This window comes from Bos grunniens, chromosome 15 (genome assembly GCF_055505025.1).
Source record: "Bos grunniens cultivar Pamir isolate PY7600 chromosome 15, Bosgru_T2T1.0, whole genome shotgun sequence".
NCBI classification, from domain to species: domain Eukaryota; kingdom Metazoa; phylum Chordata; class Mammalia; order Artiodactyla; family Bovidae; genus Bos; species Bos grunniens.
In genome coordinates, this window is record NC_141179.1 from 13,744,160 (window position 1) to 13,758,700 (window position 14,541).

The window sequence follows — 14,541 nt, forward strand, 5'->3', positions numbered from 1 at the left end:
ATTTGACTTAGGTCATACCTGAATGGTCTAGTTTCTTTCACTACTTTCTTCAATTTAAGTCTGAATTTGGCAATAAGGAGTTCATGAGCCACAGTCAGGTCCCAATCTTGTTTTTGCTGACTGTAGAGAACTTCTCCATCTTTGGCTACAAAGAATATAATCAATCTGATTTTGGTATTGACCATCTGGTGATGTCCATGTACAGAGTCATCATTTGTGTTGTTGGAAGAGGGTATTTGCTAGGATCAGTACATTTTCTTGGCAAAATTCTGTTAGCCTTCGCCCTGTCTCATTTGTACTCCACAGCCAAACTTGCCTGTTATCTCAGGTATCTCTTGATTTCCTACTTTGGTATTCCTGCCCTCTATGATGAAAAGGACTTTTTTTTTTTTTATGTTAGTTATACAAGGTCTTGTAGGTCTTCATAAAACCATTCAACTTCAACTTCTTCAGGATTAGTGGTTGGGACATACACCTGATTACTGTGATATTAATGGTTTGCCTTGTAAATGAATAGAGATCATTCTGTCATTTTTGAGATTGCACCCACGTACTGCATTCCAGACTCTTTTGCTAACTATGAGTGCAACCCCATTTATTTTTAAGGATTCTTGCCCACAATAACAGATATAATGTTCATCTGTATTGAATTTGCCCATTCCGGTCCATTTTAGTTCATTGATTCCTAAAATCTTGATGTTCACAATGCCATCTCCTGTTTGACCATTTCTGATTTACTTTGATTCATGGACCTAATATTCCAGGTTTCTATGCAATATTGCTCTTTACAGCATTGGTCTTTACTTCCATCACCAGTCACATTCACAACTGGGCACTGTTTTCACTTTAGCTCAGCCTCTTCATTCTCTCTGGAGCTATTTCTCTACTCTTCTTCATCAGCATATGGTCACCTACCAACCTGGGGAATTCAACTTCAATCTCATATCTTTTTGCTTTTTCATACTGTTCATGGGATTCTCAAGGCAAGAATATGGAAGTAGTTTGCCATTCCCTTCTCCAATGGACCACGTTTTGTAAGAACTGTCCACCATGACCTGTCCATCTTGGGTGGTCCTACATGGCATGGCTCATAATTTCACTGAGTTAGGCCAGGTTGTAATCCATGTGATCAGTTTGGTTAATTTTCTGTAACTAACTATTCACAGCACTATTCCCAAGGATATTGGGCAGGAATGAGTTTTATAGAAGAGTAGCAAAGGCAACATGGAAACAGAAAATGTTTGGCTGGGAGGGCAAGGATTTCCTTATAAGGCTGGCAGGTCCTATTCTCTAGGGAGAGGTCAGGTAGCTGAAACTGAGTTGGAAGATCATGGCATTTGTCAGGTTTCCTTGACAAGTGATTCCCATAAGAGAATGCTGACTTAGGTATAGATCAGTGATCTAGGCTCAGCCACTGGGATGACCTTCACTTTGTGAGCCCCAGTATATCAATGGATTTTATTAGATGTTAAAATAATGAAACTGTATGCAAGGTATATGGGAACTCTTTGAATTATTTTTGTAATTTCTCTGTGTTCTAAAACCATATTTTCTATCATCTAAAATTGTTCCAAAATAAAAAAAAAAAATTAAATAACTATCTGTAGGCACAAAAATGATTAGCAAAATGACTAATTTTATGAGATAAGAATAATATGTACTTAGCCATAAAATTATACAGAACAACCTATAAGTTATGTATGTAGAACACAAATCAAACTTCATTTCCTCCTAAATTAAGTGTTAAGACAGTTTGCCTTTGGTTCAATCTGGTGTTGTCTAGGATCCATTAGATTTTTGTGTTTCCCAAGTTCTTATTGTTGCACAGTAATCCACATACGATATAGCACTTTCTTGTGCCACTGCCCATGTTCTCAATCTAAAAATATAGAAAATCTAAAATTTTGTAGAATTCTACACTGGAAACCACATATTGTTATGTATTCTGAAGTTGCATGAGGATACCTTGTTAAGGATAGAAAAAATAGCAAGAATTCAGTCAAAAGCGTTACATTCAGTTTTGGTACCATATCCCCCAGAGGTGGAGGGAAATCTACTAATTAACATAGAGAAACCTTGTTGCCCAATGATGCTTTGCACTGCTCTTTGCTTTATTTATTAGAGCAGGGTGGTCTCTGCTGCATGTTGCAAGTCTGCTCTCAAACACTGTGCCCTCTTTCCTTAATTTTCTTAAAAACTTGATTTATGAATGTTGTATGTAAAAAGAATAAGTAAAACATATATGAAATTATCTCCAAAATCACTGTGGAAGATGCCCATAGTCATGAAATTAAGAGAGACTCCTTGGGAGAGAAGCTATGACAAACCTAGACAGTATATTAAAAAACAGAGACATCAGAGACACATTTGCCAACAAAGGTCCCCATTGTCAAAACTATGGTTTTTCCAGCCTTGATGTTTGGATGTGAGAGCCAGACCATAAAAGAGGCTGAGGACTGAATAATTGATGCTTTCAAATGAGGTGCTGGAGAAGACTCTTGAGAGTCTCTTGGACAGCAAGGAGATCAAACCAGTCAGTCCTAAAGGAATCAACCCTTCTTTGAAAGAACTGATGCTGAAGCTGAAGCCCCAATACTTTGACCACCTGATATGAAGAGCTGACTCATTTGAAAAGATTCTGATGCTGGGAAAGTTTGAGGTCAGGAGGAGAAGAGGGTGACAGAGGATGAGATGGTTTGGTGACATGATCGACTCAATGGACATGAGTTTGAACCAACGCTGGAGGTAGTGAAAGAGAGGCCTGGAATGCTGCAGTCCTTGGAGTTGCAAACAGCGTGACTGAGAGACTGAACAACAACAAAACATATATGTAAATTAGAAAGAATAATAACAAAATTAATAGCTCACTAGCTTGTATAAGCTGAGAAGGCAATGGCACCCCACTCCAGTACTCTTGCCTGGAAAATCCCATGGATGGAGGTGCCTGGTAGGCCACAGTCCATGGGGTCGCTAAGAGTCGGACACGACTGAGCGACTTCACTTTCACCTTTCTCTTTCATGCATTGGAGAGGGAAATGGCAACCCACTCCAGTGTTCTTGCCTGGAGAATCCCAGGGACGGTAGCCTGGTGGGCTTCTGTCTGTGGGCTTCCGTCTTTGGGATCGCATAGAGTCGGACACGGCTGAAGCAACTTAGCAGCAGCAGCAGCAGCTTGTATAAGAAACCAAAAGTTAACAGTTCTGAAAACCACTCCATGCATTTGAAAATTGGATCCCTTCCCTCTTCACAGAAGATACTATTATCTTAAATTTTGTTTCTCTTTCAATTATTTTAATAATTATACTAATGAATGTGTGTGTGTGCATGATCAATATATTGTTTTGGTCATTTACACATTATAAACTTTACCCTATTCTCTATACTTTTGTATATAACTTCATTTATATATTATATTTCTAAAGTACATTATTTTTAGTGCACAGAGCAGTACATTTATTTGTACAACTGGGTCATGTTTCATTGTGATTGTACCTCAGTTTTCATCCAGTCTCCTGTCAGTGAATGAGTTTCCCCTCCTGGTATATTTTTCCTTCCTGATCATGGTTATCAAGAACATTCTTTTCTGTTTCTTTGTTCAAATGGGCAAACATTTCTATTAATCATGTGCTCAAGATTGGAATTATGACATTCTATGCTAGGCTTACTCAACTTTATTAGATGATAGCAAATTGTTTTCTGAAGTGGTTTAGAGGAGAATTCACTTCCAAGTGTTTTGCCAACACTATCTAAATTAGACTTTATATTTGCCAGAAATTTAAGCATAAAATGTTTCTTTGTGATTTTTCCCAATTCATAGTTAGGCTAAAAATATTTATAATTGTTTATTGGACATTTTATAATGGAACGTCTGTTCATAATTATGATTTCTTTTCATTGAAGTTGTTTTTCTTTACTTATAACTTGTAGAAAAATATATATAAATGTAAATATATACACGTGTGTATAACAAATGCTATATGGACAAATATAGGTATTAAAAAGCTATCAGCTGTTAGTTTTATAAATTGGAAATTTGTTCTTCAAATTTCAGCTTGTTCTACCACCTACTTAATATTCTATTTGATGAACAGATATTATTTTTAGTAATATAATGAATCACATCTTTCATTTATAGTTTCTGCTGTTTGAATTTTATTGAAAATACTTATTGTTGTAACATATATTCTGTTTTCTAAACTATACAGTCTTTATATTTATATCTAACTCTTTCATCTGTCTTGAATTAATATATTTTGGTATGATTCAAGATAATCATTTAACTTAAAGACATTTATCAAAGAAATATTTTTCTCCTAGATGTCTTCTCATAAGTAAGTTTGGTTTAGGCTTCTGGGATTGCTATTCTGATCTATCCTTTCAAACACACATCCTTGTGCTAATACCTCATTTCTTAGCTCACCTCTAATTAAGTCTAGATATTTTACAAGTAGGTTCCTAATCTTATTAGTTTTTGTCAGATGTATCTTGACAATTCTTTTACTCTTCTGCAAAAGTTTAAGAATTAGCATTATCATGATACTGCAAGAATAATTGAAATAACCATTGGAGGACACTTTATGCCTGACTTGGCCTGAGTTTCTCTTACTTATCTTCCCCTAAGAAGTGCTTTTAAGCTCTAACATTGCAGTTTCTTATCTATGATGTGTGCTATCTAATGACTTCCCTTTTATCTTAAACTATTTTAGTCCCCCTTTGTGATTAGAGAACATCTAGAGTTGATTACTTAAGCTTTCTTTTTATAGATGAAACTTTCTCTTAGCATTTCCGTATATGTCATGTTGGGTTTATTTAATTGTGTATCTGTGTTATCTCTCCCAAAGGCAAAGACTATGCCTAGACCTAAGCATATCCTAATGAGGATTTTTTTTTTTTTTTTTTAGTGTAGAGAACCAGCAGGCATGTTTTCAGTTACTAATAGTTGAGAAATGGAATGTTTCCTGCCATATCAATAAACAAGGACGGCACAGTCATCAGTGATTCCTGCCCTCCAAATGTGAATTTCTGAGCCCAGAGGAAGGTACCAAGGAAAATAATACCTGCCATCAGGCAGCTATCAGATTGCCACCACTCCCTACAATAAGTAAGGAACTAAGAATGTGAAAAATCAAATCACAGAATACTGGCCCCAGATAGCTGAGATGCATATGAAAGAAACTATTTCAGTAAGCCCAGACTCTTACATCTTCCCATACATAGAAAAGTGCTAAATTTCTTGAGATATCAGTTTTCTTTAATTCACAGAAATACTTGTGATGTTCAGACCTGCCCTTTGTTGCAAACTTCTGTATAACCTGACTTCTCCCTCTTCCTCCTCAGTGAATTTCTCTTAGGTTTACTTGAGATGCTGTCTCCTGGGCTTGAAGTCCTAAAAATTCCCACCAAATAAATCATAACTCTCAAATTTTAGTTGCGTGTATTCTTTAAGTCGATATAGTTGAGCCAGATGTATCAAACTTGTCAATGTTTTTCAGAAATATAACATTCTCCAGGATGGTTAAGGAAAAACAATTTCAAATTAGGAGTGTTGGTCTCATCAGTAGGCTTGAACTTCAAACTTTCCTGGAAACATTCCCATTGCTGATTACTGTATATTGATTGATTTTGTTTCAGGAGAGAGTTCAACTGAAAAAAGCCCATGAAGTTGTTATTACTTGATGACGGGTTTTATCTATTTTTTAAGACTTCATTTGAGGTGCTGCATCACAAAGTCACATAATACTAAAGCATATCATGAAGGCTATAAAATTTCCTGGGCTTCCCTGATGGCTCAGAAGGTAAACAATCTGCCTACAATGCAGGAGACCAAGGTCTGATCCCTGGGTCTGGAAGATTTCTTAAGATTCTTTGAGTCATTTTTCTCTTTACTTTCACTGGTTACACTGAAGACCCCAAGGAGGTTATAACTACCCACTGGAAGAGGCGGGAATGGGGGTGGAGACAGAGGGATGGGAACTGGAAGAGAAAAACAACAGCAGTATTCTATTAATAACTATGTGTGATACAGCAAATATGTGCATAATTTATCTAATAACAGGAAATAAAAATAAAGTGTTAATTAATTTGCATGGCTCAATTCAAAGCCTTTTTTTCATGTTTATGATGAAAAGAGGGGTCAATTTTGAAAATTAATTTTATCCATTATAGAGACAGAAAGAAGATAAAACAGAGAAAGAGAGACAAACAGCTAGAGAGAGACAAAGAGAGACGAAAGCACCCTTCTACCAATTAGAAGTTTCAGTGGAAAATTTTTGTGTTCATGACTTTTTTTTATTTTATTGATCTTTTAAAAATAATCATTATTTTGTATTTCTATCAGTTTTATTATGTTTCCTTTCATCTTTCACTGTTCCTAGCATTTATTTTTTGTTTAATTTTCTGCTATTGTTCCAGTTTCTTGAGAAGGATGTCTAATTTATGGATTAATAAACTTTATTTTTTTTCTAAGCTATACATATAAACTTCACCCTATTACATTTTACCTACATCCCACAACTTTTGACATGTTGAATTTTTAATATTTTCAATTCAAAACAGTTTTCTAAATTCAATTTTCATTTCCTCTTTGATAAATGTCATTTATAAATGTTTACTCATTTTTAAACATATGGGGGTTTTAAAAATCTTTCTTATTGACTTCTAGCTTAAGCTCACTATGGTTAGGAAAATGTACCCTTATAATTTAAAACATTTGCATTTAATTGAGAGCAGCTTTCTAACTCAGGATGTAATCAATTTTTACAAAACTTTTGTGTGTACTCAAAGTAATGGGTGGTCTGCAGTTGTGGGGTACAAAGTTCCATATAAGTCAATTATGTCAAGTTTGTTAAATGTGATGGGCAAATTTCCTGTATTCTTATAGCTTTCACATCTGCATTTTTCAGTCAGTTCCTGAGAGAGGTGGTTAAAATCACCCACAATGATTATAGATTTTTCTATTGTTCTTTCAATTCTGTCAATTTTTACTTTATATATTTTGAAAGTATGCAATTGGATAAATAAAACAGTTTTGAAATATTATACCTTCCTAGTGGATTTAGTTATGATCATTCTGATGTATTATTCATTATCTCTAGCAATGCTTTTTGCCTTAAAATCTACAGTTTTTCTGAAACTGATATAACAACATTGGCTTTCATTTGATTAGTCCTTGCATGGCATAAACTTTTCATTCTGTTATAGCCAAATGCTCCAGGAAACAAACTCACTCAGAGGACAGCATGGATAGTGTCCTTGCAGTTTATTACACCAGCGGGTCCGAGGCAGAGTTCCCTTTAGCCAGGGACCCCGACTGACTTTTCTGAAAACCTTATATACCTTAGGTGCATGGGCTCAATCCCCCATCCCCAAATTCCTTAAACCTAGCCTAGAAAATGTTAAATGGAGATACAATCAGGTTACAGCCATGATTCATAATCAGAAGGGTCAGCTGTTTATACATTGCTGCCTACACCAATGGGTGCCATAAAGATTACAAAGATGGTTGGCTACAGGGGGATTATTACATTATTTCTGATGATTGGAAATCTTGGTATGGAATCCAGTATTTAACAGTCTGGGAGGCCTGTTCTGCTATAGATTTGTTATCCCCATGGCTACCAGGCACATAGTCCGAAGTTTACTGAAAATGCAAGCAGGCGTATAGTCCAAAGTTCACTGGGAATGTAAGATGGCATTCTTCCTTTTCAAGATGGAGTCAGCTCAGCCTGTTCCTTTCCCCCTTATTCCTCCATCTTGATGCTCTCAACTTCCAGTGTGAGCATCACTCAACACAATGTACTGCATTTTAGGTTTCCTGGTACATATTTGGGTAAATGAAGTTGGCAAGTCCTTGAAGCAGCAGTTGATTGCAGAGCTTCTTCTCTTCTTCTTATTTAAGATGATCTTGGTTTCACGGGGATCAGTTCAGTTCAGTTCAGTCTCTCAGTCACGTCCAACTCTTTGCAACCCCATGAATCACAGCACACCAGGCCTCCCTGCCCATCACCAACTCCCAGAGTTCACTCAAACTCATGTCCATCGAGTCGCTGATGCCATCCAGCCATCTCATCCTCTGTCATCCCCTTCTCCTCCTGCCCCCAATCCCTCCCAGCATCAGGGTCTTTTCCAATGAGTCAACTCTTCGCATGAGGTGGCCAAAGTATTGGAGTTTCAACTTTAGCATCAGTCCTTCCAATGAACACCCAGGACTGATCTCCTTTAGGATGGACTGGTTGGATCTCCTTGCAGTTCAAGGGACTCTCAAGAGTCTTCTCCAACACCACAATTCAAAAGCATCAATTCTTCAGCACTCAGCTTTCTTCACAGACCAACTCTCACATCCATACATGGATCAGCGGGGTCCTTTTGTGTAGTCCACTCGGCATCCTCTGGGTCTGCATGGTGTGCTCTTTCCATCCTCATGTAGTGTATCCAGGGAGTGACACCTGAAACTTTAACCACTGTAGGTGTGGTTAGAACAGTATATGGACCCTTCCAATGTGGAGCCAAGGAGTCATGTTTCCAGTCCTTGACCCATACCTGGTCACTGGGCACAAACTCGTGAATAAGTTCCCCAAGGGGGAACAGCACATTTTCTTGTACAAACTTAGTTACCTGATTTATTACCCAGTTGTTCCATCTGTTGTGATATCCCATCCCCCTTTACCTGTGGCAAATTTGCCTACACCTGTCTTACTATGGGAGGGGTCTCCCATAGACAATTTCATAAGGAGAATAACCGTGGTAATGCGGAGTTACCCTTAATTTGAGTAAGGCTGCCGGAAGCAAGTCTATCCATGAACAGTCAGTCTCTATGATCCATTTTGAAAGTGTCTCTTTAAGAGTTCGGTTGGTTCTTTCCACCATTCTGGAACTCTAGGGCCTATATGCCATATGTAATTTCCACGTGATATTTAGAGCTTTACATATTGTTGAATTAAATCAGCTACAAAGGCAGGGCTGTTGTCCGATCCTATACTGGTTGGGAACCTGAATCTGGGGATTATTTCTTGAAGCAGACAGCAAGCCTCTTCATTGCTTTTTCAGTTCGGGTAGGAAAGGCCTCCACCTATCCTGAGAAAGTACATACCACGACCAGTAAATAACGATAGTGTCGGCAGGGTTTCATCTCAGTAAAGTCCACTTCTAAATGTTCAAAAGGTAGAGTGTCTTTTAACTGTATTCCTGAAGGTTTTTGTTTATGTCCAGGGGCAGCATTGACCTGTGAGCAAGCAGAACAGTTCCGGGATTCCATTCTACATAAAGAGAAAAGTCGTGGAATTAAGAAATATTTTTGAATTAATTCTTCCATTTGGTCATACCCCAGGTGAGTTGCCTAGTGAACCTGAGACACCACTGTGGGGGGGCTAATGGGTGGTGGCCCTTTCTGCTTCAGCCAGCTGTTCTTGGGCTGGGGTATACCGTGGGAGAGTCAAAGTTAACTCAAGCATTTTTGAGAGTACAAAGGTTCTGATAGATCCCCCACCAGCAGCCCCAAATTGCTCAGCCACATGTTTTGTGGGTTTATCTGCTAGTCAGTTTCCCTGTGCTTGTGGGATGTCTTCCTTTTGGTGACCCCAACAGTGCATGACTGCCACCTTTTCAGGTTCCCATACAGCATCTAATAGAGTCAAGATTTCTTTCTTGTTTTTAATGTCCTTTCCGTTGGCTGTCAAAAGACCTCTCTGTTTATATAAAGACACGTGTACATGCAAAGTAGCAAAATCATACCTAGAGTCTGTGTAAATGTTTGTCTTCTTTCCTTTTGAGAGCTCGAGGGCCTGGATTAGAGCATATAGTTCTGCCCTTTGAGCAGACCAGTGAGCTAGCTTCAACAACGGTTTCTTCTGTGACTATTGCATATCCCTACAGTCGTTGTCTTTGTTTCACCAGGCTGGTGCCATCGGTGTACAGGACCCAATCTGGGTCTGAGAATGGCTGGTCTCTCAAGTCAGGTCTGCTGGCATAAACTTCTTCTAGGATTTCCTTGCAATCATATGAGTGCCCACCTTCTCCCACAAGAAGGAGAGTGGCTGGATTCAGGGCCTGACAAGGCTTGATAGTGACATGAGGGTTTTCACGTAACAGTCCCTGGTATTGAGTAATCCGGGATGTTGACAGCCATTTATGGGGGTCCCCTCGCAGGAGAGTGTTGACCTCATGGTGGACTTTTATGATCAAGTCTTGGCCCAAAGTCAGCTTGGTTGCCTCCAAGACCAGTAAGGCAACCACAACAACTGCCTATAAGCATCCCAGCCACCCAGCCACCTGGTAGCAACTTTGTACAGTCGTTTCAAGAGATAAGTCACGGGTCTGTTCCATGTCCCCATATCTGGGTCAACACATCCATAGCCACCTTGTCCTTTTCAGTCATGTAAAGAGTAAATGGCTTAGCAGGGTCTGACAGGCCCAAAGTGGGTGCTGATGTATTTGCCAGCTTTAGTTCCTCAAAGGCCTGTTGCTGTCTCTCAGTCCAATTTAGGGAATCTCCTTCTGGTCCAGTTAGGAGTTCATATAATGACCCATCTGGGAATAGCCCAGAATCCAAATCCTAAAAAACCAAGTGGCTCCCAAGAACTCTCAGACTGTCGTCTGGTTCTTGGTTGTGGGATTCTCAAAATGACCTATTTTCTGGACTGGTTTAACAGCCTTGTGTCTCCTCTCAGAACAAACCCCAAATATCTTACCTCCTCTTTGCAGATCTGTGCCTTCTTTTTCAAGACTCAGTAGCCGGACTCCATCAACAGCTCTAGTAAAGCCTTGGTCCCTTCCCAGCAGTCTACTCCATTATAGACAGCCAAAAGCAAGTCATCCATATATTGTAGCAACCAGGATCTGAACCTCTCTGGATAGAATGAGTCCAGGTCAGAAGCCAAGTCTTCCCCAAGATGGTTGGAGAATTCTTAAATCCTTGTGGGAGGCGAGTCCAGGTGAGCTGTTTTTTGGTGACCCCTGCTGGGTCTTCCCATTCAAAAGCAAAAATGGGTTGAGACACCAGAGAGAGGAGTATACAGAAGAAGGAATCTTTGAGATCTAGACAAGTATATATCTTAGCATGCTGTGGGAGGAGGCTAAGTAAAGTATAGGGGTTAGGAATGGTGGAATGTATTCATGGTGGCCTGGTTGACCAGTCTGAGGTCCTGCACAGGTCTATAGTCCTGTCCCCCTTTCATTCTTGACTGGTAGGATCAATGTGCTCCAGGCCGACTGGCATTCAATCAGGATGCCCACCTGTTTCAGTCTGTTTATCTGTGGCAAAATGCCAAGTCAAGCTTCTAGTGGAAGTGGGACTGAGGTTTTCTGACTGGAGTGGCACCGGGTTTGAGTTCTATAGGGCTTGTTGTTTTGCAAGCCCAGGGCGGCACGGGTGGGGAGGTTTGGGGGGGTGTCTTCTGCCCAGACCTCAGGGAATTGTTGAGTTAATGGTCCCTCTTGACCATTTAGCCCTTCTGGCTTCCCGTCCAGGAGATTGTGCAACCTCCATTCATCTTGAGGGCTTACCAAGAGGGAGAGTACATTGATGGTTTAGCCCACTTGAAGAGTGGGTTTCATGGAGGGGAAAGGTCACTTGTGCCCCCAATTTACATAAGTCTGTTCCCAACAAAGGTACTGGGCATTAACGGATGTATAGAAATTCATGAGTCACTCAGCGTCCCCCCATCTGACATTTTTGGGGTAGGCAGAAAAGTCTAGTCAGCTTTTCCTCAGTTACTCTTGCTATAGCAGTGGCCTTTTTAAGAGGAGTGCCACCGGTTCAGTCACCATTGACATTTCTACTCCAGTGTCCACCACAAAGTCAATAATTTGGTCCCCCACTTTTAATTTTACCATGGGCTCTCTGGGACCTTGCATCTTTGAGCCCTGGCACCCCATTCAATCTCTAGTCCAGCCAGCCCTATAACAGCTGATGCTAAATCCTTTTCCCTACTATTTGGGGGGCATTAATTTTTCCATTGACCAAAGTCCCAGCACTCGGTACATTGATTTGGTTGTAGGGCGGCCCTGGGCCTTCTTGTAGAGGGTTTGCTGTGAGGATGGCTCCAGTTCACAGGGGGCCAAGGAGGTCTAGGAAGGGCTAAGGCCAGTACTGCAACCGTTTGGGCTGCCCTCTTATTATCTTCTCTCCGCCTTTTCTCAACTCCCCTTTTTATCTCCATGTCTCTATTCCTGAATACCTTATCAGTTATCTCAATTATTTGTGAGCTAGTCATGGCCAATATCCTTTCCACCTTTTGAAACTTGCGCCTGATATCAGGGTAGGCTTGAGACACAAAGGCTGCATTTATCACCATCTGAGATCCAGCAGCCTCTGGATCTATTGGCATATAAAGTCTATAGGCCTCATACAGTCTTTTGTAGAACTCAGAGGGTGATTCGGTCTCCCTTTGAATCACTTTGGAGGGTTTTGTCATATTCATAGGTTTTCGGGCCCCCCTCATGAGGTTTTGTAAAATAGCCACCCAAAATCTCTCCAGGTGGCCCCTTCCTTCCTCTGTGTATAGTCCCAGTTGGGCCTCTCATCAGGGGCAGCTAGTTTGCCCACCACTGTGGGTTTACGGTAGCCTCAGGTGCTATTTCTCCTAGCCATTTTCTAGCCTCAGTTAGGATCCTGTGTTCTCAGTGCTGCAAAGGGAGACTAGTAGTGGATTATGTCATTCCATGTAGGGCGGTGGGTTTGAAAGATAGTCTCCATTAGTCTAGTCATGGCTTGTGGCTCCCCCGAGTACAGTGGAGTGTGTCTCTGCCAGTTTAATATGTCTGTAGAGGAAAATGGCTGGTAGGAAAATAGGTTACAGGAGGCTGGTAGTAGATTGCATCAGCGTCCTGGACTGAGGGCTGTTGTATCTCTCTCAGAGGCATCTGCAGCGGGGCTCTGTCCCCTTGCTTCTTGGCAGAGCATAGCCTTTGTCTAATTCCTGTGCTTCCTTCCCCCTTTTGGTCCACAATCACTGGGAGAGGCGGATACAATCTAGGTGGTCCCGCTAAGGTGGAATCCTGGGGGCGTTGACCAGAGGTCTCCATCGCCAAGATCGGAGCCTGCTGAAAGGGCAGCTCTACAATCTCCAGGAGAGCTTGTGGAGGAGCAGCGGCTGCTGCGGGAACTTCACCTGGCCCTGGATCAGGCATTAAGGCGGCCTCCGGTCCTGGTGGAGCACTGGGAGGTGGGCCCGTCCTCATCCAGTGTGGGGGAGGGGGCAGGTCATCCCCATCCAAATCCTGCAGAATTTTTTTGTCATTAGTCAATTTTTGTGCTGTTAATATTGTTCCTTTCCCTTTCTTGATATAGAATCTCATCCAAGGAGGGGAGTCTTGAGCTAACCCTAGCCATGAGTCAATATATGGAAACTGATCTGGATGTCCCGGCTCTCCTGTGACTACTGTATAGTCTGCTTCCACTATTTTTAAGTTCATGGTGTCCTCTGGTGGCCATCCTACTCCCACAGAGGGCCATTCGACCTCACAGAGTATGCAGAAGTGGTTAGGCATCATCTTCACCCCATAGTCTCCTCCAAATCCCTTCTTAAAACTTTTAATCATGCACTCCAATACAGTTGCCTTAGATTCACTTCCCCATCTTGCTACCTTCTCAGACTTTCTTCTTCCTTTCCTTTTTGTTCTATCTATGAAGTTCTCGGTACCCTATGTACTTCTGATATTCCACTCAATGAAACACTTAAATTGCCATTTTGCCTCCTTTCTAATTGGGGTGAGAAGAGTCTTATCTGCCAGATCCCAAAGGGAGAAGGGGGATCGGTGTGTCTTCACCTGCGAATCGGCATGGCCAAACCAGAACACCAAGTGATTGAAGACTGTTTCTCCCTTGACTTTTAAGGTCCATTCTGCCCTGATGGGCTTGATCGGGTGCAGATGAAAACACAGATGGGTTAAATATCCCACATCCGAGGCCATCTCCAGAAAAGCCAATTCGTACCCACTTACGTATCCCCCTCCTTCTAGCCTGACAATTTTGAGAAGATAAAGAATTTCACAGCAGATAGCACACCTTTTTGGGGAGAGCAAAATACAAATGCGCAAAGACCAAGTTTCTACTCCTAGAAGCCCCTTCGCAATTGCCTGGTAACAGTTTACCCCCAGACAACACGGACTCCACCTCCTTTGTGACATTCACAGCCCTGCTTCCCTAAAACTTCCCCATTCGTCCAATAGCAATCTATCCCAGAACAATATGGATAGCACCTCTTTGTGACAGTCGTGGTCTATGTGCTCCCTATTCTCTGCCGGGGCGTTTGATCAGGCCCCCTCTTCCACCCTGCTGGCTGGGAACCTCCTTACTTGAGCGCTCAGTTCCCCTGCTGCCATCCACTATCCATCAACGTGAAAGGTCAGGGAATCGAGGAAGAGACTCTTTCCAGAAGGGTGAGGCACCTTCCCCGCTATAGAAGACTGAGTTGCAAGCCCTCAGAGTAGCCCCAAGAGGGACTTGTCTCCTCAAAGTGAGGAGCTTCCTGACCAACACACCAAATGTTATAGCCAAACGCTCCAGGAAACAAACTCACTCTGAAGGACAGCTTGAATAGTGTC

At 41.2% G+C, this 14,541-nt stretch overlaps 1 protein-coding gene across 1 annotated transcript; it reads right to left on the reverse strand.

Annotated features, from left to right (window-relative positions):
- Positions 1 to 10,751: 10,751 nt before the first annotated feature.
- Positions 10,752 to 13,908, reverse strand: LOC147357331 (uncharacterized). The gene is made up of 4 exons (XM_086341934.1): positions 13,765 to 13,908; positions 13,295 to 13,638; positions 12,949 to 13,216; positions 10,752 to 10,959 (listed from the first exon to the last, which is right to left on the reverse strand). The coding sequence occupies exons 1-4, from the start codon at positions 13,906 to 13,908 to the stop codon at positions 10,864 to 10,866; spliced, it is 852 nt and encodes a 283-aa protein (XP_086198060.1). The 3' UTR covers positions 10,752 to 10,863.
- Positions 13,909 to 14,541: the final 633 nt, after the last annotated feature.

Excerpts from the sequence above, each read along its gene's own strand:
- LOC147357331 (XM_086341934.1), bottom strand. The coding sequence starts at position 13,908 with ATGGCCTCGGATGTGGGATATTTAACCCATCTGTGTTTTCATCTGCAC. Across the intron at positions 13,217-13,294 it reads GCTCAAGACTCCCCTCCTTG|GGATTTGGATGGGGATGACC; the intron begins GATGAGATTCTA and ends AAAAATTCTGCA. Across the intron at positions 10,960-12,948 it reads GATTGTATCCGCCTCTCCCA|ACCCAGCAGGGGTCACCAAA; the intron begins GTGATTGTGGAC and ends TTGAATGGGAAG.